Source organism: Hemitrygon akajei, chromosome 7 (genome assembly GCF_048418815.1).
Source record: "Hemitrygon akajei chromosome 7, sHemAka1.3, whole genome shotgun sequence".
NCBI classification, from domain to species: domain Eukaryota; kingdom Metazoa; phylum Chordata; class Chondrichthyes; order Myliobatiformes; family Dasyatidae; genus Hemitrygon; species Hemitrygon akajei.
This window is the reverse complement of record NC_133130.1, coordinates 108,334,506-108,356,811: the sequence shown is the minus strand read 5'-3', so window position 1 is coordinate 108,356,811 and position 22,306 is coordinate 108,334,506. Positions and strand designations below refer to the sequence as shown.

Sequence of the window (22,306 nt, the reverse complement as noted above, 5' to 3'; positions counted from 1 at the left end):
CGCAGCTTATTGTGAAACCAGAATCAGGGTTATTATCACTGGCATGTGATGTGAAATTTGTTAACTTAGCAGCAGCGGTTCAATGCAAAACATAATCTAGCAGAGGAAAAGAAATAATAATAAATTAAATTTTAAAAATAATAAATACATAAATTGGTTGCAGTATACATATATTGAATAGATTTTAAAATGTGCAATAAACAGAAATACTGTATATTTAAAAAGTGAACTGGTGTCTGAGGGTTCAATGTCCATTTAGGAATCGGATGGCAGAGGGGAAGAAGCTGTTCCTGAATCGCTGAGTGTGCGCCTTCAGGCTTCTGTATCTCCTACCTCATGGTAACAGTGAGAAAAGGACATGTCCTGGGTGCTGGAGGTCCTTAATAATGGACGCTGCCTTTCTGAGATACCACTCCCTGAAGATGTCCTGGGTACTTTGTAGGCTGGTGCCCAAGATGGAGCTGACTAGATTTACAACCTTCTGCAGCTTCTTTCAGTCCTGTGCAGTAGCCCCTCCATGCCAGACAGTGATGCAGCCTGTCAGAATGCTCTCCACGGTACAACTATAAAAGTTTTTGAGTGTATTTGTTGACATGACAAATCTCTTCAAACTCTTAATGAAGTATAGCCGCTGTCCTTTTACAAAAGTCATGTCTTAGTCTGAAATTGATTGTCTTCAACCTCTTACCATGGAAACTTTACTTTGATCGTGTACTTTGTGTCCCTCTACTGCCATTAATGTAAATCTGTGCTGGTTTCGCCGGCATGGTGTGAAATTTTCCCTCGTCATCCTTGTGTCGTCGTTTATTTCAACCGTGTCCTTTTGTGCCGCTGTAATTGTTTCCCTTTTGCACTTTTTGTTTAGAACATATTCTGAGCACTGATTAAGCAAATACGTGATAGCACAAGTGCATACTAACTTATTCTTTTATTTTTGAGATGTACAACAGCGTATTATGGAAATATCATGTACGACAGAAGGGTGGTGCGAGGAAACACATATGCACAGCACACACTCCCTTTGGTAAGTATATACAGCATGGTTCCAGCTTATTAGTCAGGATTATAGTAGTCAATTTTTAACTAAATTGAACATACATAGGACATAGAAATCTACAGCACATTACATGCTCTTTGACCCACAATGTAACCTACTGTAGAAATTGCTTAGAATTTCCCTACTGCATAGCCCTCTATTTTTCTAAGCTCCATATACCTATCGAAGAGGCTCTTAAAAGACCCTATTGTATCTGCTTCCACCACCGCCGCCGGCAGTGCATTCCATACACCCACCACTCTCTGTGTGAAAAACTTACCCCGACCTCCCCTTGGTACTTATTTCAAAGCACCTTAAAACTATGCCCCCTCGTGTTAGCCATTTCAGCCCTGGGAAAAAGCCTCTGGCTGTCCACATGATCAATACCTCTCATTATCTTGTATACTTCTATCAGGTCACCTCTCATCTTCTTGTCACTCCAAGGAGAAAAGGCCAAGTTTACTCAACCTATTCTCATAAGTTATGCCCTCCAATCCAGGCAACATCCTTGTAAGTCTCCTCTGCATTCTCTCTATAGTATCCACATCCATCCTGCAGTGAGGTGGCCAGAGCTGACACAGTACTCCAAGTGGGGTATCTCCAAGGCCTTATATATCTGTAACGTTGCCTCAAGGCTCTTGAACTCAATCTCATGGTTAATGAATTGCCAACACATCATACGCCTTCTTAACAACCCTGTCAATCCTGCACAGCAGCTTTGAGTGTCCTATGGAGACAGACCCCAAAATCTCTCAGATCCTCCACATTGCCAAGAGTCTTACCATTAATATTATATTCTATCTTCAAATTTGATCTACCAAAATGAACAACTTCATACTTATCTGGGTTGAACTCCATCTGCCACTTCTCAGCCCAGTTCTGCATCCTATCTATGTCCCGCTGTAATGTCTGACAACTCTCCAGACTATCCACAACACCCTCAACCTTTGTGTCATCAGCAAACTTACTAATTCGCCCTTCTACTTCTTCATCTAGATCATTTATAAAAATTACAAAGAGGAAGGGTCCCAGAACGGATCCCTGCAGAACACCACTAGTCATCGGCCTCCATGTAGAATATGACCCAACTACAACCACCCTTTGCCTTTTGTGGGCAAGCCAATTCTGGATCCACAAAGCAAGGTCTCCTTGGATCCCATATCTCCTTACTTTCTGAAGGAGCCTTGCCTAAATCCATATACATCCACTGCTCTACCTTCATCAATGTGTTTTGTTACATCCTCAAAGAATTCAGTCAGGCTCATAAGGCACAACCTGCCCTTCTCCAAATTCTGCCTCTCAGGATCTTCTCCAACTACTTGCCCACCACTGAAGTAAGACTCACTGGACTATAATTTTCTGGGTTATCTCTACTCCCTTTGGGAACAACATTTGCAACCCTTTATACTTCTCCCATCCCTATTAATGATGCAAATATCATCACAGGAGGCTCAGCAATCTCCTCCCTTGCTTCCCCCAGTAGACTGGGGTATATCTCATCCAGTCCCGGTGACTTAATCTTAATGTCTATATGCTTAAGCATTTCAGTCTGCTGTAAGTCATCCCCACAATTACCAAGGTCTTTTTCCCTGGTGAATACTGAAGCAAAGTATTCTTAAGTACCTCTGCTACCTCCTCCGACTCCATGCACACATTTCCACTATCGCACCTGATTGGTCCTATTCTCTCACGTCTTATCCTCTTGCTCTTCACATACTTGTAGAATGCCTTGGGTTTTCCTTAATCCTGCTCACCAAGGCCTTCTCATGGCCCCTTCTGGCTCTCCTAATTCCACTCTTAAGCTCCTTCCTAGCAACTTTGTAATTTTCTCGAGGTTTAACAGTACCTAGTTTCTTGAACTTTTCGTAAGCTTTTCTTCTTAACTAGATTTTCTACATTCTTTGTATAGCATGGTTCTTTAACCCTACCATCCTCTCCCTGCCTCAATGGAACATATACACTACATCCACTATGCAGAACTCCATGCAAATATTCTGTTAACATTTGCTACATTCCTGCCATGCGTTTCCCTGAGAACATCTGCTCCCAATGTATGCTTCCAAGTTCCTGCCTACTAGCATCATATTTCCCTCACCCCAATTAAATGTTTTCCCAAATTGTCTGCTCCTATCCCTCTCCAGCACTATGATGAGATAGAGATAGACTTAGAGTTAGATGAGATGAGATAGAGTTGTAGTCACTATCTCCAAAATGCTCTCCCACCGAGAGATCTGACACCTGACCAGGTTCATTTCCCAATACCAGATCAAGTACAGCCTTCTCTCTAGTTGGCTTATCTACAAACTGTGTCAGGGAACCTTCCTGAACACACGTGACAAACTCCACCCCATCTTAACCCTTTGAGCTACGGAGATGACAAACAATATTAGGAAAGTTAAAATCTCAACCAGATTAATTTTCCTATACTGGTGGTGCACAGACTGAATCAAAAATTCTACTCACAGCTAAGTACAGGTAATTCCAGATAAGAATCTCTATAGTTAGTGCTTTAAGACATGTTTAAATCTAGAACACAGGTATAAGTGTTTAAGGTAGGCTGAGATTTTCTCCCATCTTTTAAACTGTGGAGGAGGATGTTGACAAAGAGGCAGAACAACAGTGGGCAGTATTTAAAAGAGAAATCTGTTTGGTGGAAGAAGTTTCACTAAAGGTGATAAACTAATGGGGAATGAATAGCTAAAAAGATGAAGGTAAGATATATTTGAAACAGAAACAGTACAGGATAAGAAATGCAGTATCATGAGTTTAGCAAAGTAAAAGTATGAATTGAGAGTATGAACATGTAAAATAAAACAGTAAGTATTCTGTCAGTGCGTAAATAGCTAAGAGGAATTGGGATATGAAAGTGACTTTGCTTGGAAATGCAGGGACATTGAGGCAGGGTGTTCTGTCATAGATTTTGGTGAAAAACATAACAGGAACTTTCAAGCACAGGAGTCAAACAACAAAGTTAAAGTGGAGCAAAAGGAAATACGGAATGTACTTACAAACTATAGCTCCTTGTATTGTGTCAAAACAGAGAATATAAACATTGTATAAAAAAGCAGAATAATGCTGGGAGCCATAAACAAAATTGTACAATTCTTACCTTAAAAAAGAAGACAATTAGATAAGCATCAGTAACTGTTATGATTCAGAATCTTTATTAAAAGATCAGATAATAAAAACAATTAGAGTTGGAGAATATAATTTATAAAAAAGTTCTGATTTGTAAACTGTTGGGTATATTTAATTAACCTATTGAGGTATGCGTGCAAAGCAGTATAATTGTGGTAAAAAAAATTCAGGACCAATGATGAAATACTCAGGAGGCATGTGACAAATACAGTAGATGCACGTTCTGAATTGGGTTCAAAGTAAATTTTATTATCAGAGTACATACGTGTCTCCACTTACAGCCTGACCTTCTTACTCTACGAGCGTATTTAGCAAATCTGAACAGTAGATCTTAGCAAATTAGAACAGTAATTGTAAGCAGTATCTGTAAATTGTAAACATCAGGAACTGTAAACTGTAAACAAGTTATGCAAATGCAGATATAAATAGCAATAGATAATGAGTGTGAACTAACAGATAAATGAGTTTAGTTATCCCCTTTTGTTCAAGAGCCTGTTGGTTGAGGAGTAATAACTGTTCATGAACGTGGTGGTGCAAGTCCTGAGGCTCCTGTATCTTCTACCTGATGGCAGCAGTGAGAAAAGAGCATGGTCTGGGTGGTGAGGATCTTTGATGATGGGTACTGCTTTTCATAGCAATGTTTTGTGTAGATATACTCAATGGTTGGGAGGATTTTACCTGTGACGTACTGAGCCAAATCCACTGCCTTTTGTAGGATTTCCCAATCAAAGGTGTTCCCATACCAGGCTATAATGCAGCCAGTAGGCACATATTCCACCATACGTCTATAGAAGTTTGCTATGACATGCTGATTCTCTGCATACTCCTGAGGAAGTAGAGGCGTTGTTGTGCTTTCTTCACAGTTATATGATGGGTCCAAGATAGGTCCTCTGAGATAGTGACACACAGAAATTTAAAGTTACCCACCCTCTCCACCTCTGATCCTCTGGTGATTACTGGCTCATGGACCTCTGGTTTTCCTCTCTTAAAGTCTACTATCAGATCTTGGTCTTATTGACATTGAGTGAGAGGTTGTTGTTATTACACCACTCAGCCAAATTTTCAATCTCCCTCCTGTATGCTGATTCGTCATCCCCTTTGATACAACCCACAACAGTGGTGTCATCAGCAAACTTGTAAATGGTGTTGGAGCTGTACTTAGGTGTAAAGCAGATAGAGCAGGGGGCTAGGTAGACATCCCTGTAGTACTCCTGTGCTGATGAAGATTGTGGAGAAGATATTTTTGCCGATCCAAACAGACTGACTGGTGTTTACAAGTAATGGAAATCCTGGATCTAATTGCACAAGGGGGTATTGAGGCCCAGGTCTTGGAGTTTGCTGATTATTTTTGAAGGGATGATGGTGTTAAATACAGAGCTGTAATCAATAAAGAGCATCCTGATGTATATGTCTTTGCTGTCTAGATGTTCTAGAGTTGTGTGAAGAGCCAACAAGATAGCATCTGCTGTAAACCCGTTGCTCCGCTAGGTGAATTGGAGTGGATCCAAGTCGCCACTCAGACAGGAGCAGATATGTTTCAACACCAGCCTCTCAAAACACTACATCACTGTGGATGTCAGTGCCACTGGGCAATAGTCATTTAGACAGGTTACCACATTCTTCTTGGGCACTGATACGATTGAAGCCTTCGTGAAGCAGGTGGGTACCACACACTGCTGGAGCGAGAGCTTGAAGATATCTGTGAATACACCAGCCAGTTGCTCACACAGGTCTTCAGTACTCGGCCTGGTACTCCGTCCAGACTGGATGCTTTCCTTAGATTCACTCTCTTGATGTCAGCCCTCATGTCTTCTTCAGACACTGAGACCAAAGGATCATCGGGAGACATGGGGGTGCACAATGCTTCCTTCCTGGTCAAATCGAGCATAGAAGGTATTGAACTAATCTGGACCAGGAACAGAAGAGATGTGAAGAATACCACCAAAGAACAAAAAAGTTGATTGAGGTTTATTTGTCAGAAAGCAGTAGAGCCATAGAGTCATAGTGTTATAGAGGAATACAGCACAGATAAAGATCCTTCAGCCCACCCAGTCTATGGAGGCCATGATGCCAACCCAGCAAGTCCCAATTTCCTGTGTTTGGCCCATCTCCCTGTAGGCTCTCTGTCCCATATACCTATCCAACTGCTTCTTAAGCATTTCTATTATACCTGTCTCAACCACTTTGTCTGGCTGCTCATTTCATATTCAACACCCTCGGCAAAAATAAGTTGCCCTTCGGTTCCCTTTTAAATCTTTCCCCACTCACTCTAAATCTATGCCCCCTAGATGTGGACTCCCCTACCCTGGGAAAGACTCTTAGATTCACCTTATCAATGCTGTCATAATTTTAAGCACTTTTATAGGTTCTTCTGTAATTCTCCTCTGTTCCAGGGAATAAAGACCCAGCCTGACCACCCTCTCCCTATAACTCAGGCCTTCTACAACATCCTTGTAAATCCTTTGGCATCCTGTCCAGTTTAGCCATCTCTTTCCTATAACAGGGTAACCAAAACTGTACACGCAGCCTCAACAATGACTGTACAATTACAGCATAACGTCTCAACTTTTCATCTCGTGATAAAGGACAGCGTGCTAAAAGCCTTTATTGTCAGTTTCAGGATGTAGAATATAGATTGATGTCGCACACGAACAGGCCCTTCAGTCCACGATGATGTGCCGAACTAATTAAATGCAAAACTAAGTTAATCCCTTCTATATTCTGGGGAAGTCCAGAACGAGGGATCACAGTTTAAGGATAAAGGGGAGATGAGGAAAAACTTCTTCACACAGAGAGTGGTGAATCTGTGTAATTCTCTGCCACAGGAAACAGTTGAGGTTGGTTCATTGGCTATATTTAAGAGGGAGGCAGATATGGCCCTTGTGGCTAAAGGGATCAGGGGGTATGGAGAGAAAGCAGGTACAGGGTTCTGAGTTGGATGATCAGCCATGATCATACTGGATGGCGGTGCAGGCTTGAAGGGCCAAATGGCCTACTCCTGCACCTATTTTCTATGTTTTTTCCATGTTTTCTATCTACACAATGTCTGTATTCAAGTTCAAGTTTAATTGTCATTCAGTCATACATATGAATACGGCCAAACAAAGCACGGTACCTCTGTGCCAAGGTGCAAAACACAGTACCAACAGTCACACAGCACAAAGCAGCACATTTAGCAATAACAGAAAAAGATAATAGTCACCAAAAATATATATAGTGCAACACCCTGAATCTCATGTCCTGAAGATTAATGGTGCAGCAGTCCTCATCACACGCTGGTGCAGCTGCAGATGAACGTAGTCCAACTCGTCTTCCACCAATGGAAGGGCCAGCCCCCAACCCAGCATGGTCTGCAGCTCTCTTTCACAGCGGCTTCAGTGCCTTCTTCCCTGGGTGGCTGCAACAGACGACCCCATGGCATAAGAGTCTTGTCCCTGCAACAGCCGGGGCCACACAGCTCCCCTGCCATTGAACCTGTGAACTGGACTTGTACTGTTTGAACTTTGAACCTTGAATAGTATTCTAGATTACTGTACCAATGTATATTCCTCCATCTCTGCATATTCATCAACATACCTAAAACACTTCTGAATGTCTCTGTTGTATTTGCTTCCACAACCACCCCTGGGTGACAGCACATTCCAGCAACTCAGCAGTCTCTCTGTAAAAAAAACTCACCCTCCACGTTTTCTTTGAACTTCCCTCTCCTCACTTTAAGTGCATGCTCTTTAGTATTCGACATTTTGACCCTGGAAAAAAGATACAATCTGCCTACTCTGTCCATGCCTCTCATAATGTTAAAAACTTTAATCGATGAGTAATAAAACTCAAGAACTGGAGGTCATTGAGCTGATACTACATTGAAGAGGACAGCAATGAAGTAGTAAACATACTTAAAGTGTGGATACATAAGCAGCAAAGTAAAATTCAATTCTACTCACTTATTCATGGGAAAGAATGAAATTGAATGGGACAGAGGCATAAAACTGTCTGTGAATAATGTAACTTACTAAAGTAATGGCAGAATGCAAAGCTTTAGGCTTAATTTCCAGAGGGAAAGAGAAAAAAATGATTTTTAATAATTAGCATTTGGTTGGCCATGTTTGAGAACGGACAGTTTCTGAATATGGATATAAGAAAATGGATCAAATAAAAAGAATGTTAGAATATCGGAATCAGGTTTAATATCACTGGTGTATGTCCTGAAATTTGTTGTTTTATGGCAACAGTACATTGCAATACATAATAAACTATAAATTATAATAAGACCACAAGACATAGGAGCAGAATTAGGTCATCTGGCCCATCAAGTCTGCTCTGCCATTTCATCATGGCTGATCCGATTTTACTGTCAGCCATAATCTTCTAACTTCTCCCCGTATCCCTTCATGCCCTGACTAATCCAGAATCTATCAACCTCTGCCTTAAATATAAATAAAAACTTGGCTTCCACAGCTGCCTGTGGCAAGTATTTCACAGATTCACTACTCTCTGGCTAAAGAAATTTCTCCTCATCTCCATGTTAAAAGGACACCCCTGTATTCTGAGGCTGTGCCCTCTGGTCTTAGGCACTCCAACTAAAGGAAACATCTTCTTCGCATCCACTCTTTCAAGGCCTTTCACCATTCGATTAGTTTCAGTGAGGTCACCCCCTCATTCTTCTGAATTCTAGTGAATACAGGCCCAGAGCCATCAAATGCTCTTCATATAATTATTCAATCCTGGAATCATTTTCATGAACCTCCTTTGTACCCTCTCCAGTTTCAACACATCCTAAGATAGGGGCCCAAAACTGCTCACAATACCCCAAGTGAGTCCTTACCAGTTCTTTAAAATGTCTCAACATAATGTCCTTGCTTTTATATTCTAGTCCTCTTGAAATGAATGCTATCATTGCATTTGCCTTCTTCACCAGAGACTCAACCTGCAAATTAACCTTTAGGGAATCCTGCACATGGACTTCCATGTCCTTTTGCACCTCAGTATTCTCACTGAGAGAAGTCAGACTAACTGGCCTATAGTTTACTTTCTTCTGTCTCTCTCACTTCTTGAAGAATGGAGTGACATCTGCAATTTTTCAGTCTTCCAGAATCTAGTGGTTCTTGAAAGGTCATTCCTAATGCCTCTATGATCTATTCAGCCATCTCTTTTGAACTCTGAAGTGTACATCATCTGGTCTTGGTGACTTATCTACTTTCAGACCTTTCAGTTTCCCAAGAACCTTTTCTCATGTTATGGCAACTTCACACACTTCGTGATGCCTGACACCTGGAACTTTCACCATACTGCTAGTGTCTTCCACCATGAAGACAGATGCAAAATACTTATTCAATTTGCCCCCCATTTCCTTGTCCCTCATTACTATCTCTCCAGCATCGTTTTCCAGCAGTCTCTTTTACACTTCATGTATCTGAAGAAACTTTTGGTATCCTCTTTAATATTATTGGCTAGCTTACCTTTGTATTCCATCTTTACCTTCTGAATGACTTTTTGAGTTGCCTTCTGTTGATTTTTAAAAGCTTCCCAATCCCTCTACTATATGCCCTCTCTTTGACTTTTGTGTTGGCTTTGACTTCTCTTGTTAGCCACAGTTGTGTCATCTTGCCTTTAGAATACTTCTTCCTCTTTGGAATGTATATATCCTGTGCCTCCCGAATTGTTTACAGAAATTCCAGCCATTGCTGCTCTGCTGTCATCCCTGCCAGTGTTCTTTTCTAATCAATTCTGGCCAACTCCTCTCTCATGCTTTTTTACTTCCCTTAACTCCACAGTAATACTACACATCTGACTCTAGCTTCTCAAATTTCAGGGTGAATTTGGTCATTTTATGATCACTTGCTCCTAAGGGTTCTTTTACCTTAAGCTCTCTAATCAATTCTGGTTCATTGCACAACACCCAGTCCAGAATAGCTGATCCCTTAGTGGGCTCAAACACCATCTGTTCTAAAAATCCATCATGGGCACTCTAGAAATTCCCCCTCCTGGAATCCAGCACCAACCTGATTTTCTCAATTTATCTACATATTGATCTCCCCCATGTCTATTGTAACATTGCCCTTTGGGAGTGCATTTTCTGTCTCCTATTGTAACTTGGAGGGCACACCCTCACTACTGTTTGGGGTCTGTATTGAGCTCCCATCAGGGTCCCTTCCAGTTCCTTAGCTCTATCCAAAATGATTCAACACCTTATAACTCTATATCACCTCTTTCTAATGACTTAATTTTTTTTTACCAACAGAGCAACACTGCCCCCTCTGCCTTCCTGCCTGCCCTTTCGGAACAATGTGTACGCTTGGATATTAAGCTCCCATCTATAATCTTTCAGCCATGCTTACAACATCATACCTTCCAATCTGCAACTGTGCTGCAAATTCATCTACTTTATTCCATGTGCTTTGTGCATTCAAATGTAACACCTTCCATCCTTTTTGATTTTGTCTGCCTTTTATGTTGCAACTCATCCTGTTGACTGCAATTTTGCCCTATCAATAGCCTCTCCTCTGTTTGTAAACCAACTAGTTCATCTTCAGCAGTATTATCCACCTTTCCTACAATACTTCTTACATTGAAATATAGGCATCTCAGGACACTAGTTGCATCATGCTCAACTTTTTGATTCCTAACTTTTTCTGAGGTCTTACCAAAATTTGCCTCCACAGCCTCTCCACTATCTGTACCCTGGCACTATGGTTCCCATCCCACTGCAACTCTAGTTTAAACCCCACCAGGCAGCATTAACAAACCTTCCCATTAGCATATTAGTCCCCCTTCAATTCAGGTGCAAGCCATCCCGTCTGTACAGGTCCCACCTTTCCTGGAAGAGAGCCAATGATCTAAAAATCTTACACCAACTCCTTAGCCATGTATAATCTTCCTAGTCTGGCCTCACTAGCTCGTAACATGGGTAGCAATTCTGAAATCTCAACCCTCGAGGTTCTGTCCTTTAACTTAGCACCTAAGATCTATATAAAAAGAAGAAAATTAAATTAAATAACTAGTGTGAAAAGAGAGGGGAGAAGTACAGAGGTAGTGTGCATGACTTCATTGTCCATTCAGAAATCTGATAGAGAAGGGGAAAAAGCTGTTTCTGAAATGATGAGTGCATGCCTTCAGGCTCCTGCATCTCTTCCTTGATGGTAGCGATGGGAAGAGGACATTTCCTTGGTGATGGGGTCCTTAATGATGGATGGTACTATTCTGAGGCATCTCCTTTTGAAGGTGTCCTGGATGCTGGGAAGGCTAGTACCAATGATGGAGCTGGCTGAGTTTACAACTTCCTGTAGCTTTTTCCGATCCTGTGCAGTGGCCCCTCCATACTAGACGATAATGCAACCAGTTAGAATGTTCTCCACAGTACATACGTAAAAACTTGCAAGGGTCTTTGGTGACATATCAATTTTCATCAAATTCCTAATGAAATATTACCTTCTTTGAAATTGTGTCAATATATTGGGCTCAGTATAGATCCTCAGAGATGTTGACACTCAGGAACTTGAAAATGTTCACCCTTTCACTTCAGATCCCTCAGTGAGGACTGGTATGTGTTCCCTCAACTTTCTTCAATTATTTTCTTGATCTTATTGACATTGAGTGCAAGGTTGTTGCTGTGACACCACTCAACCAGCTGATCTACCTCGTTCCCGTACGCCTCCTCATCACCATCTGAAGTTCTGTCAACAATAGTTGTATTGTCAGCAAGTTTATAGATGGTGTTTGAGCTGTGCCTGGCCACACAGTGGTGAGAGTAGAGAGAGTAGAGCACTAGGCTAAGTACATATCCTTGAGGTGCACCAGTGTGGAGCCACCAGTGTGGCTGTGGAGATTGCATGCACTGTTGACCTATTGTGGCGATAGGCAAATTGCAGCAGACCCATGTCACGCTGAGACAGGAGTTGATTCTGGCCATGATCAACCTCTTAAACCACTTTACCACAGTAGATGTGGGTGCCACTGGGCAATAGTCCTTGTGGCAGCTCATCCTGGTCTTCTTGAGTACTGGTATGATTATCGCCCGTTTGAAGCAGGTGGGAACCTCCGATTGCAGTAGTGACACATTGACGATATCCTTGACCACTTTTGCCAGTTGGTTAGCAGAGGTTTTCAGTGCCCTATCAGGTACACCATTAGAGCTTGATGCCTCGCGAGGGTTCACCCTCTTGAAAGATGTTCCTCTGAGAAAGAGATTACTGGGTCACCAGATGCTGTGGGGATTCACGCAGGTGTAGTTTTATTCTCCCTTTTAAAGTGTGCATGAAAGGCATTGAGCCCATCTGGTAATTTCTGTATGTTTTGTTTGCTTACATGAGGGTGAAGTAGGCAATTGTGATGTATTTGGTGCCGACTATGTGGAATGAGCTGCTGCAGAAGGGGCTCTCAAACCTTTTTTTTGGCCATGGACAAATACCACTAAGCAAGGAGTCCAAGGATCCCAGGTTGGGCACCCTGATGTTGCAGCATTTAAAAGATATGTGGGTGGGAAAGGCCAAACATATTCAAATGGAACTAGCTAATGTACACAACTTGGTCAACATGGTGTATTGGGCTGAAGGGTCTGTTTCTGTGCTTTATAACAATGAATCTAAGAAGGATAGGAAGCCAAAATTACAGTGGGAGGAAATCCACATAGAGTGCAAGTATTAGCGGATATTATTCGGACTATCAGTGTCTAACCTTATTATGGCATAGAAGGAGTCCATTCAGTCCATCGAGCTGTGCTGGCTTCCGGCATACCAGTCCCATTAATCTCATTTTCCCTCAGCAACTAATCATTTACATAGCCACAGAGATCCCTTTGATCTTTTTTGCTATCTACCTACACAAGTGGTGATTTGCAGTGACCATTTAACTGCCAGTGTGTCTCTGGGAACTGGGAGGAATGGAGCCCTTGGGATGGTGATGGGAAGGAGTAGCAACTCAGTGAGAGTGTGCAAACTCCACACAATCTGCACCAACCCCAAATCTCCAGCACTGTTAAAGTCAAACAAAGAGTAACTGAATCCTGGAAACATGAAATAAAAGCAGGAACTGCTGGAAGTACTCAGCAGCTGTGCAGAGAGAAGCAAACCAACGTATCAAAGATAAAATGGCAATTTTAAATTACTGAGAAGGTGGCAGGAAAGATGAATCAGATAGCTTCTGTGATTGAATGAGATAAGGTGAAATGGGTGCAGGCTGACGATGCAGTTTTGTGTTTTACCTTGCAGGACTATAAGATATGTCTGTGAGTTAGGCTGTAGTAAATGAGAGAGAGAAAGACTGCCTTGTTCACTCTACTTTTTAGTCTTTAATAAAGTGTTGACCAAAAAGCTTTGAAATACCTTCTTGGGTCATGCTTTCCCCTCTACTCAACTACTCAACTTCATGCAACTCAATGCATAAAAGCATGCAGACATAGTTCAATAGTTTAATATAAGAGAAGTGTATACAATATACATCCTGAAATTCTTTGTCTTTGTAGACATCCACAAGAACAGAAGGGTGCCCCAAAGAATGAGTGACAGTTAAAAAGTTAGAACCCCAAAGCCCCCCCACTCCTCCCTCCCTTGCACAAGCAGCAGCAAAGCACCGACTTTCCCCCACCCCACCTTCTTTCACAAGAAAGCATTGGAAAGGTCCAGAGTTTCATTTGTTCAGACCAAACATCAGAATAGGGAAGCAATGTGACCTAAGTGACTTTGACTGTGGAATGACTTTTGGTACCAGGCGAGGTGGTTTGAGTTTCTCAGAAACTGCTGATCTCCTGGGATTTTCATGCACAGCAATTTGTAGAGTTTAAAGAGAATGGTGCAAAAGAAAAAAAATACAGTGAGCGTCAGTTCTATGGGAAAAAGTGCCGTGCTAATGAAAGAGGTCAGAGGAGAATGGCCAGGTTGGTTCAGGCTGACAGGAAGGAGACAGCAGCTCAAATAACCACAAGTTACAACAGTATTGTGGAGAAAAGCATCTCTGAATACACAACACATTGAACCTTGAAGTGGAGGGGCTACAGCTGCAGAAGTTCATAAACATACACTGAGTGGCCACTTCATTAGATACTGGAGGCAGCCAATTTTCATCTCCCACCGTCTTCTCTGCAGGTTCTCTATTTTAGCTTCATCCCAGTTCCAGCATATGGTCGGGGACCTGAAATGTTGTTTCTGTTTCCTTTCCCACAGATGTGTTTCCCCTATTTTCTGCTTTTCTTCTCTGGAGTTGTGAGACTGCAGCTGTGAGCTGCATGAACTGTTGTACCGTTAAGCTGCACTATTTCATTTCTGCATATTTGTGCACATTTTGCTTTATTGAGTGACCATTGAAGATTGTAAAAGGCTGATGTGACTTAGTTATAGTTGCAATGAAAGGTGTTCCTGACGCAAGTCTTTTGTTTTGTGAATTGTGGGTAAAGCACAATTTGAGGCAAGTGCAAAAAAAAAGACTATAATATCAAACAGAGAGTGGTTAGATAATGCAGTAGTTTGATGAAAGCTTTTCAAGCTTGTAGATGTGTTCAGTATCACTGAGCTTCTTTAATGTGTATTTTAATGGTATGTTTCTTTTCGAAAAGAACAAGCACCCATAAAACATGTACTTTTCACATCTTACCAAACCAATAGACAGCCCAGCCTGACCCTATTGAGATCCAGCGACAGCAAGAAATGCAGAGGAGGACTGTTGCCAGGAGACGAGCCAAAGCTCAGCTGCGAGCCACAACACCACTGCCTATAGAGGGCAGGATACACACCGAGGTACAAACAGGTAGGGATCCGTTCAACACAGTATCTGTTCTCACTGTTCTGGGCAACTGCTTTTAATTTCATTCAGAACGATTTGAAGTACAGATTTTACTTTCTTAACAGGTTTCCTGATTGTTTACTCTTTGGTATTATCAAAGGTTTACACAGTCATCCTAGCCTGTTGGGGAAAGGGGGAAGGATGTCAGCTGTGAGCGAGATGAATACATTGCCATATAATCTAGACAAGTTGGGTGATTGGGCAGCTTCAGTTATCTATCCTCTTTGGTTTTTGGGGCAGACTGAAAAAAAGAGTAGATGCAACAAGACTTGGATTTCACTGTACACCAGCCACTAACAACAAGTGTTCCTGTGCAGAAAGCAACTAGGAAGTCAAATGGTCTGATGGCTTTCATCGTAAGAGGACCTTGGTAGCCTGAAGTTTTGGTCTCCTCATTTGATAAGGAAGGACAGTCGGTGATGTCAGGCCTGACATGAGTAGAGATGAGTGACTTAAAGCCGTGTTCTCTGGTGTACTGAAGAATGAGAGGAGATCTCATTGAAACCTATAAAATCCTGTCAGATCTAGTTGGACAAACTTAGATTGTTTTCTCTGGACCGTTGGGAGCTGAAGAGGGACCTGATATAAGTTGATGAAATTATGAGAACCTAGCATAGACTTGTGAAATACTAGGGAGTATAGGCTTAAAGGTGAGAGGGAAAATGTTTAATGATTTGCGAGGCAATTTATTTAACACAGTTGCCTAGGGAAGTGGTGAAAACAGGCCCAGTAGCAATATGTAAGGGTCGTTTAGACAGATACATGAACTGGCAGAGAATAGAAGGATAAAGGCCACGTGCAAGCTGATGGGATTAGTTTAAATTGGCTTCATGTTCTGCGTAGACATAGTGGGCTGAAGGCCCTATTCCTGTTCGGTACTGTTTTATCTTCCATGATTAGATGCAGGGAGGGCTGGAGAGTGGGATATGTCATTTAGAGCCCCTACAATTACTCTGTTTTATCCTGAAGTAAGAAGAATCATCGTAAATTGTGATTTCCTGTTAAGGACACCACCAGAATTTCCAAGCTAATTGTGAATTGGTAGTCTTATAAGAGAAGTAGCAAATCTGTGTTTTCAAAAGCATCAGGGTGTTTTAGAACCAGAATGGTTGAAGGAAAAGCTCAAGAGCACTAGAGAAGTAGAGATAGATCTTGTGATAAAGGTCATAGAGTAGCACAGCATGGAACTTCCAATCATGCCATCGTTTGAGGTCCCTGGTGGATTTGAAAGCACTGGGGAGAGATTTCTGAGTTTATGAATATTTGAGAGAATGTTTTGAATTTTAAGAGGATTTGTGAGTTGGAATCCTGGAATCAGGCTTAGAGACAGCTAAGGAGGATTCAGATGACCAGCAAAGCTAGGGAGGATGATTTCAGTGAGTTGGGAACCAAAGTTGACTTTGGCAAAGCTTGGTTTCCGAAGTGTGGAAAAGCAAGTGGAATCAGGGAATGTGGTAAATGTGAAATATTGTTGTGCTGAGCCTGGATCAGATGAGCTGGTACAGTGTGCGTGAACCTTGGAAGAGGTGCTACACCACCATCTAGTGTCACATTCACCAATTACAACAGGTAAGCAACTTAAAATATCGATGCATTTTGTGAGCAGCATCTGCAGTGTCTATATTCATTAATATTGGAATTTTGTAATATGAAGCACTATTTTCAGACCTGGAAAATATCATGGTGCAGTATTAACTGATTTTGATTACTGGATCTCCAAATCCACTGTGTCCTCTTCCTCCATTATTCCCTTTCCTCCTTCTCTGCTTTTATAGATTCTAACTTAATATGCAAGCAACCTGATGATCTATATCCCAGAGTTTTGAAGGAGATGACTGTAGACATAGTGGATGCTTTAGTCATTGCCTTCCAAAGTTATATAGATTCTGGAATTGTTCCTTAACTCTGATTTCTGTAAATTGGAGTGTAGCAAACATAACACCACTTTTTTTTTTATTAGTTTTTTTATACATTTTCTACATAACTACTGATAAAAAAAACCCAGATCAAAATGAAGAACCTTGATACAGTGCAAAAATAAACATACAATAATAATATGATACAAAGAAAGATAATTGAGAAAGCACCCAAATTGAAGACATGTAAAATTAGTATCCTCCCCAAGCCCCACAACAAAAAAAAACTCCAGACCAACCACAACACAATATAGAGAATATAAATCAGGACAATCAAACCCCCAAACTGTAAATACACTTAGCAACAGAAGATATTAATGCCTACTACCAAAAAAAAGAAAAAGGAGCTGAAAGCAAGGGACCGAAAAAAAACCCTAGTCAAGAGGAAGGTTATGAAAGTACTCAATAAAAGGTCCCCAGACCTTGTGGAACTTTAAGTCCGAATTAAGAACTGAATAATGAATTTTTTCAAGGTCTAAGCAGGCCATAATATCGTTAAGCCATTGAGCATGTGTGGGCGGGGCAACATCTCTCCATCTAAGGAGGATTAAACGTCTAGCCAGGAGAGAGGCAAAAGATAATATTCGACACTTAGTCGAACTCAGATGTAAATCTGTCTCACCCCAGAAACCGAACAAAGCAATTAAAGGGTTAGGTTCTAGGTGGTGATTCAGAATATATGATAACGTTATGAAGACATCTTTCCAAAATTTCTCCAAGCTAGGACAAAACCAGTTCATATGAATGAGAGAGGCCTCGCCCCTTTTGCATTTATCACAAAGCGGACTGATGTTAGGGTAAAATCGAGATAATTTAGCTTTAGACATATGGGCTCTATGAACAATCTTAAACTGTAAAAGGCAATGGCGAGCACAAAGAGAGGTTGAATTAACCGATTTGAGAATCGAGTCCCAAGTCTCATCAGATAAGGAGGTATTTAAATCATGCTCCCATGCCATTTTAATTTTTTCCACAGGGGCACGTCATAAGGCTGCTAATTTATCACGAATAAATGATATTAAACCTTTACCTAGTGGATTAATAGAAAGAAATAAGTCCATAACATTTTTTTCAGGCATTTCAGGGAAGTTAGGGATTAAAGGAGTAATAAAGTGTCTAATTTGGAGATATCTAAAAAAATGAGCATTGGGCAGATTGAACTTAGCAGAGAGCTGTTGAAAAGAAGCGAAGCGATTATCAATAAAAAGATCTTCAAAATGTCTAATGCCCTTCCTATACCAATCATGGAATGCTGAGTCATACGTAGTAGGTAAAAAAAGGTGGTTATGTAAGATAGGGCTAGAAAAGGGAAAACCATGGAAACCATAAAATTTCCTAAACTGAGCCCATATACGCAAAGTGTGTTTAACAAGAGGATTAACTATTAATCTGGACAAACTACTAGGGAGTACAGAGCTGAGAAGTGCAGAGATAGATAATTCTTTAGTGGAGCTCAACTCCATTGCCACCCAATTAGGGCACTCGGGCTGGCCATGGAAAAAAGACCAAAAGGTAGCACAACGTATATTGGCTGCCCAATAATATAAACGGAAGTTAGGTTAAGCCATGCCACCCTCTTTTTTAGATTTTTGGAGATAACCTTTATTAATTCTAGAGCGCTTATTCTTCCACAGATATGACAAAATAATAGAGTCTAAGGAATCAAAAAAAGATTTAGGAATAAAAATTGGGATTGATTGAAATAAATATAAAAGTTTAGGGAGAACATACATTTTAACAACATTAATATGACCTACCAAAGACATAGATAAAGGTGACCATTGTAACAGACTCTGTTTAATAGTATATGGAAGATTGGCAAAATTTTCACGAAAGAGATCTTTAAACTTCCTTGTGACTGTAATCCCAAGATAAGTAAATTGATTGTGGACTACTTTAAAAGGGAGATCATGAAATGTTAATTCTTGTGCTTCTTTATTAATTGGGAAAAGTTTGCTCTTATGTAAATTAAGTTTATATCCAGAGAACTGGCTAAACTGGTCAAGAAGTGAAAACATTGGAGGTAAGGATGTAGACGGATTTAAAAGAAAAAGTAATAAGTCATCAGCATAAAGAGAAACTTTATGCTCAACACCCCCTCTCCAAATCCCGGTCAGTTCAGGACAATTTCGAAAAGCTATCACCAAAGGTTCTATAGCCAAATCAAAGAGAAAGGGACTTAAAGGGCATCCCTGACGGGTGCCACATTTGAGGTTAAATAACTGGGATTTCTGAAAATTAGTTAAAACAGAGGCAGTAGGACACAAATACAGCAATTTGATCCAAGAGATAAAACTTTGACCGAAGTCAAATTTTTCTAAAACTGCAAAAAGGTAGTTCCACTCTATATGATCAAATGCTTTCTCCGCATTGAGGGAAATAACACATTCAGGAATCCCAGTTGGAGGTGAATATAAAATGTTAAATAAACGCCGAATGTTAAAAAAAGGAAGACGGTTTTTAATAAAACCAGTTTGATCATCAGAAATAATAGAGGGAATAACAGTTTCTAATCTATAAGCCAAAACTTTGGCCAAGATTTTAACATCAACATTAAGCAAAGAAATCAGCCTATACAAGGAACACTCTGTTGGGTCTTTACCCTTTTTTAATAAAAGAATAATAGATGCCTCATTAAAAGAGGGTGGCAATTTGCCGTAGTTAAACGAGTCAGATAATACTGTGAGTAACTGAGGAGAAAGAAGTGAAGAGAATGATTTATAAAATTCTACGGGGAACCCATCAGGTCCAGGAGATTTCCCTGAGGACAGTGCAGAAATTGCAAGAGATATTTCTTCTGATGATATAGGCGCATTAAGTTTGGCTTTAAAATCAGATGAAAGCAAAGGAATATTCAGATTATTTAAAAAATGATCGATAGAGATATTGTCATTCAAAGATTCAGAGGAATAAAGACGAGAATAGAAATTTTTTAATGCGTCATTGATTTCTAAGTGATCCGATGTAAAGTCTCCATTCTCCTTCCGGATCTTTGTAATATGTTGTTTGGCTTTGGAACGCCTCAGCTGATTGGCTAGAAATTTACCAGATTTGTCACCATGAATGTAAAAGCAACTCTTACTTTCAAGAAGTTGGCGTTCGACAGGCTGAGTAGACAGAAGATTAAATTTAGTTTGAAGTTCTACACGTTTCTTGTATAGTTCAGGATTCTTAGTTTGAGCATACAGTTGATCCAATTCTTTAATCTGATTAATGAGGTCTAATCGATCTGCACAGGACTTTCTATTAAGATTTGCTGTATAGGAGATTATTTGACAACACCACTTTTTAAGAAAGGAAGGGTAGAGTACACAGGGAACTACTGACCCTTTAGTCTAACATCAGTGGTAGGGAAAATGCTGGAATGTATCATGAACATTTTTTTGGGGGAGTTAAGCCTGGACAGGTCATGTGCAGCTAATGGTAGGACCCTGGAGAGAGTTGTAGAATGGAGAGATTTGTGGGTACAAATGCATTGTTCCCCCCAAGTGGTAACACAGTAGACAGGGTAGTAAAGAAAGCATTTGGCATGGTTGTCTTCAGTGGTCAGAGGACTCGGTAAGAGAGTTAGGACATCATGTTACAGCTGTACTAGATATCAGTGAGCTGGCACTTGGAGCGTTGTGTGTAGTTCTGTTTGCCTAGCTATAGGAAGGATGTGATTAAACTACAGAGGATGTAGAAAAGATTCACAAGGATGTTGCCAGGACTGGAGAGCTTGAGTTATTAGGAGAGACTGAGTAGGCTGGGACTGTTTTCTCTGGAGCATAGGAGGCTGAAGGGTAAAGGAAGGTCATGTAGAATATAGATAAGGTGGATGGTCAGTCTTTTTCCCAGGCTAGGGGAGTCTAAAACTTGAAGGCATAGATTTAGGACAAGATGAGAAAAATTTAAAGGGTATCTCGGGGCAAGTTTTTCATACAGAGGGTGATGAATACATGGAATGAGCTGTAGAGGTGGGTAAAATTACAAAATTTAAAAGACATTTAGGCAGGAACATGGATGGGAAAGGTTTAGAGAGACATAGGCCATTAGAACTTGCATAGGTGGATGACATAGGTGAGGTGCTCCATGCTATTTCCATGCTGTATTATTCAGTGACTCTGTGTTGTAATGGTAGAAGAGTGTGATGAACAGAATACTACGATTGAGCAGAGTCAGCACGGATTTATGAAAGGTATATCATGTTTGACTAATTTGCTGGAGTTCTCTGAAGATTCGAGTAATAGAATGGATAAGGGAATATCGGTGGAGCTGGTGCATTTGGTTTCTCAGAAGTTCCTGAACATTGAGAACTAGGGGAATATACTGGCATGGACTGAGAACTGGCTGTCAGACAGAAAGCAAGAATAAACAAATCATTCTTAGACAACATATCACTGGTGACATACCAGTGGGATGATGCTTGCAATCCAGATGCTCACAATCTTGTACTGTCATATCTCTGTGTTTGCCTATAGTTCTAAACTGGCAGGATTGTGACTATGAAAGCTTCAGTTATATGTGGATAAATTGACTGGGTGAGCAAGAACACAGTGGGTATGATAGAATGTTGAAAAAGGTGAGGTCATTCCCTTTGCTACACAAAGTAGGAAAACGACGTATTTGCTAAATGGTAAGCAAATGGTAGCGAAAGTGAACATAAATATGCAGCTGGCAATTAAGTGGTAATGACGGGGAGTAAGGAAGTCTTATTGTATAGGGTAGGATCAAAGAGGCTTTGGCAAGGAGAGGTGAAAGTTACAGTAAGATACTGGTTAGTTTCACTTTCTTTCTTTGTCTATTAGACCTAACTAGTGCAGTGAGAATGGGTCCAGGGTCAGACATGTGTTCTTCATGTCAGATGTGGGAGTTCCTGGAGATATCTGTATTCAGCTGCAGCTCCTTAGAGATCATGTTAGGGGACTGGAGTTGCAGCTGGTTGGGCTACAGCTCATTAGGAAGAATGAGGAGGCAGGAGATAGGAGCTACAGACAGGTAGTCACCGCTAAGTTGCAGGAGGTAGGCAGCTGGGTGATTGTTAGGTGAGTGACAGGGAATAATCAGACAGTGCAGAGTGTACTCATGTGTGATCATTCCCCTTGATAACAAGTATACTGCTTTGGATACTTGGTAGGGGGGTGGAGCAAGCTACCAGTGGAAAGCTGTAGGAATGGGGTCTCTGACACTGAGGCTCAAAGAGAAGGGGGGAGAAGAGGAGTGCAGTGGTGATAGGGGATTCAATAGTTAGGGGAACAGACAGGAGATTCTGTGGAAGTGAAAGAGACACCCAGATAGTACGTTGTCCCCCAGGTGCCAGGGTCAGGGATGACTCAGATCTGATCCACATCAATTTAGAGAGGAACGGTGAGCGGCCAGAAGTCATGATACATGTTGGTACCAATAGTAACAGGTAGGAAAAGGGATGAAGTCCTGAAGAGAGAAATTAGGGATCCAGGGAGGAAGC

At 41.0% G+C, this 22,306-nt stretch overlaps 1 protein-coding gene across 2 annotated transcripts in view; it reads left to right on the top strand.

Annotated features, from left to right (window-relative positions):
* The window catches only part of rsph3 (radial spoke head 3), a 64,745-nt gene that overhangs the window by 8,562 nt on the left and 33,877 nt on the right, over positions 1-22,306 (top strand). For both annotated transcript variants that reach the window (XM_073051675.1, XM_073051674.1), the window contains exons 2-3: positions 940-1,024; positions 14,767-14,908. In XM_073051675.1, coding sequence (XP_072907776.1) covers positions 940-1,024; positions 14,767-14,908 — 227 coding nt within the window. The remainder of the gene's footprint in view (positions 1-939; positions 1,025-14,766; positions 14,909-22,306) is intronic.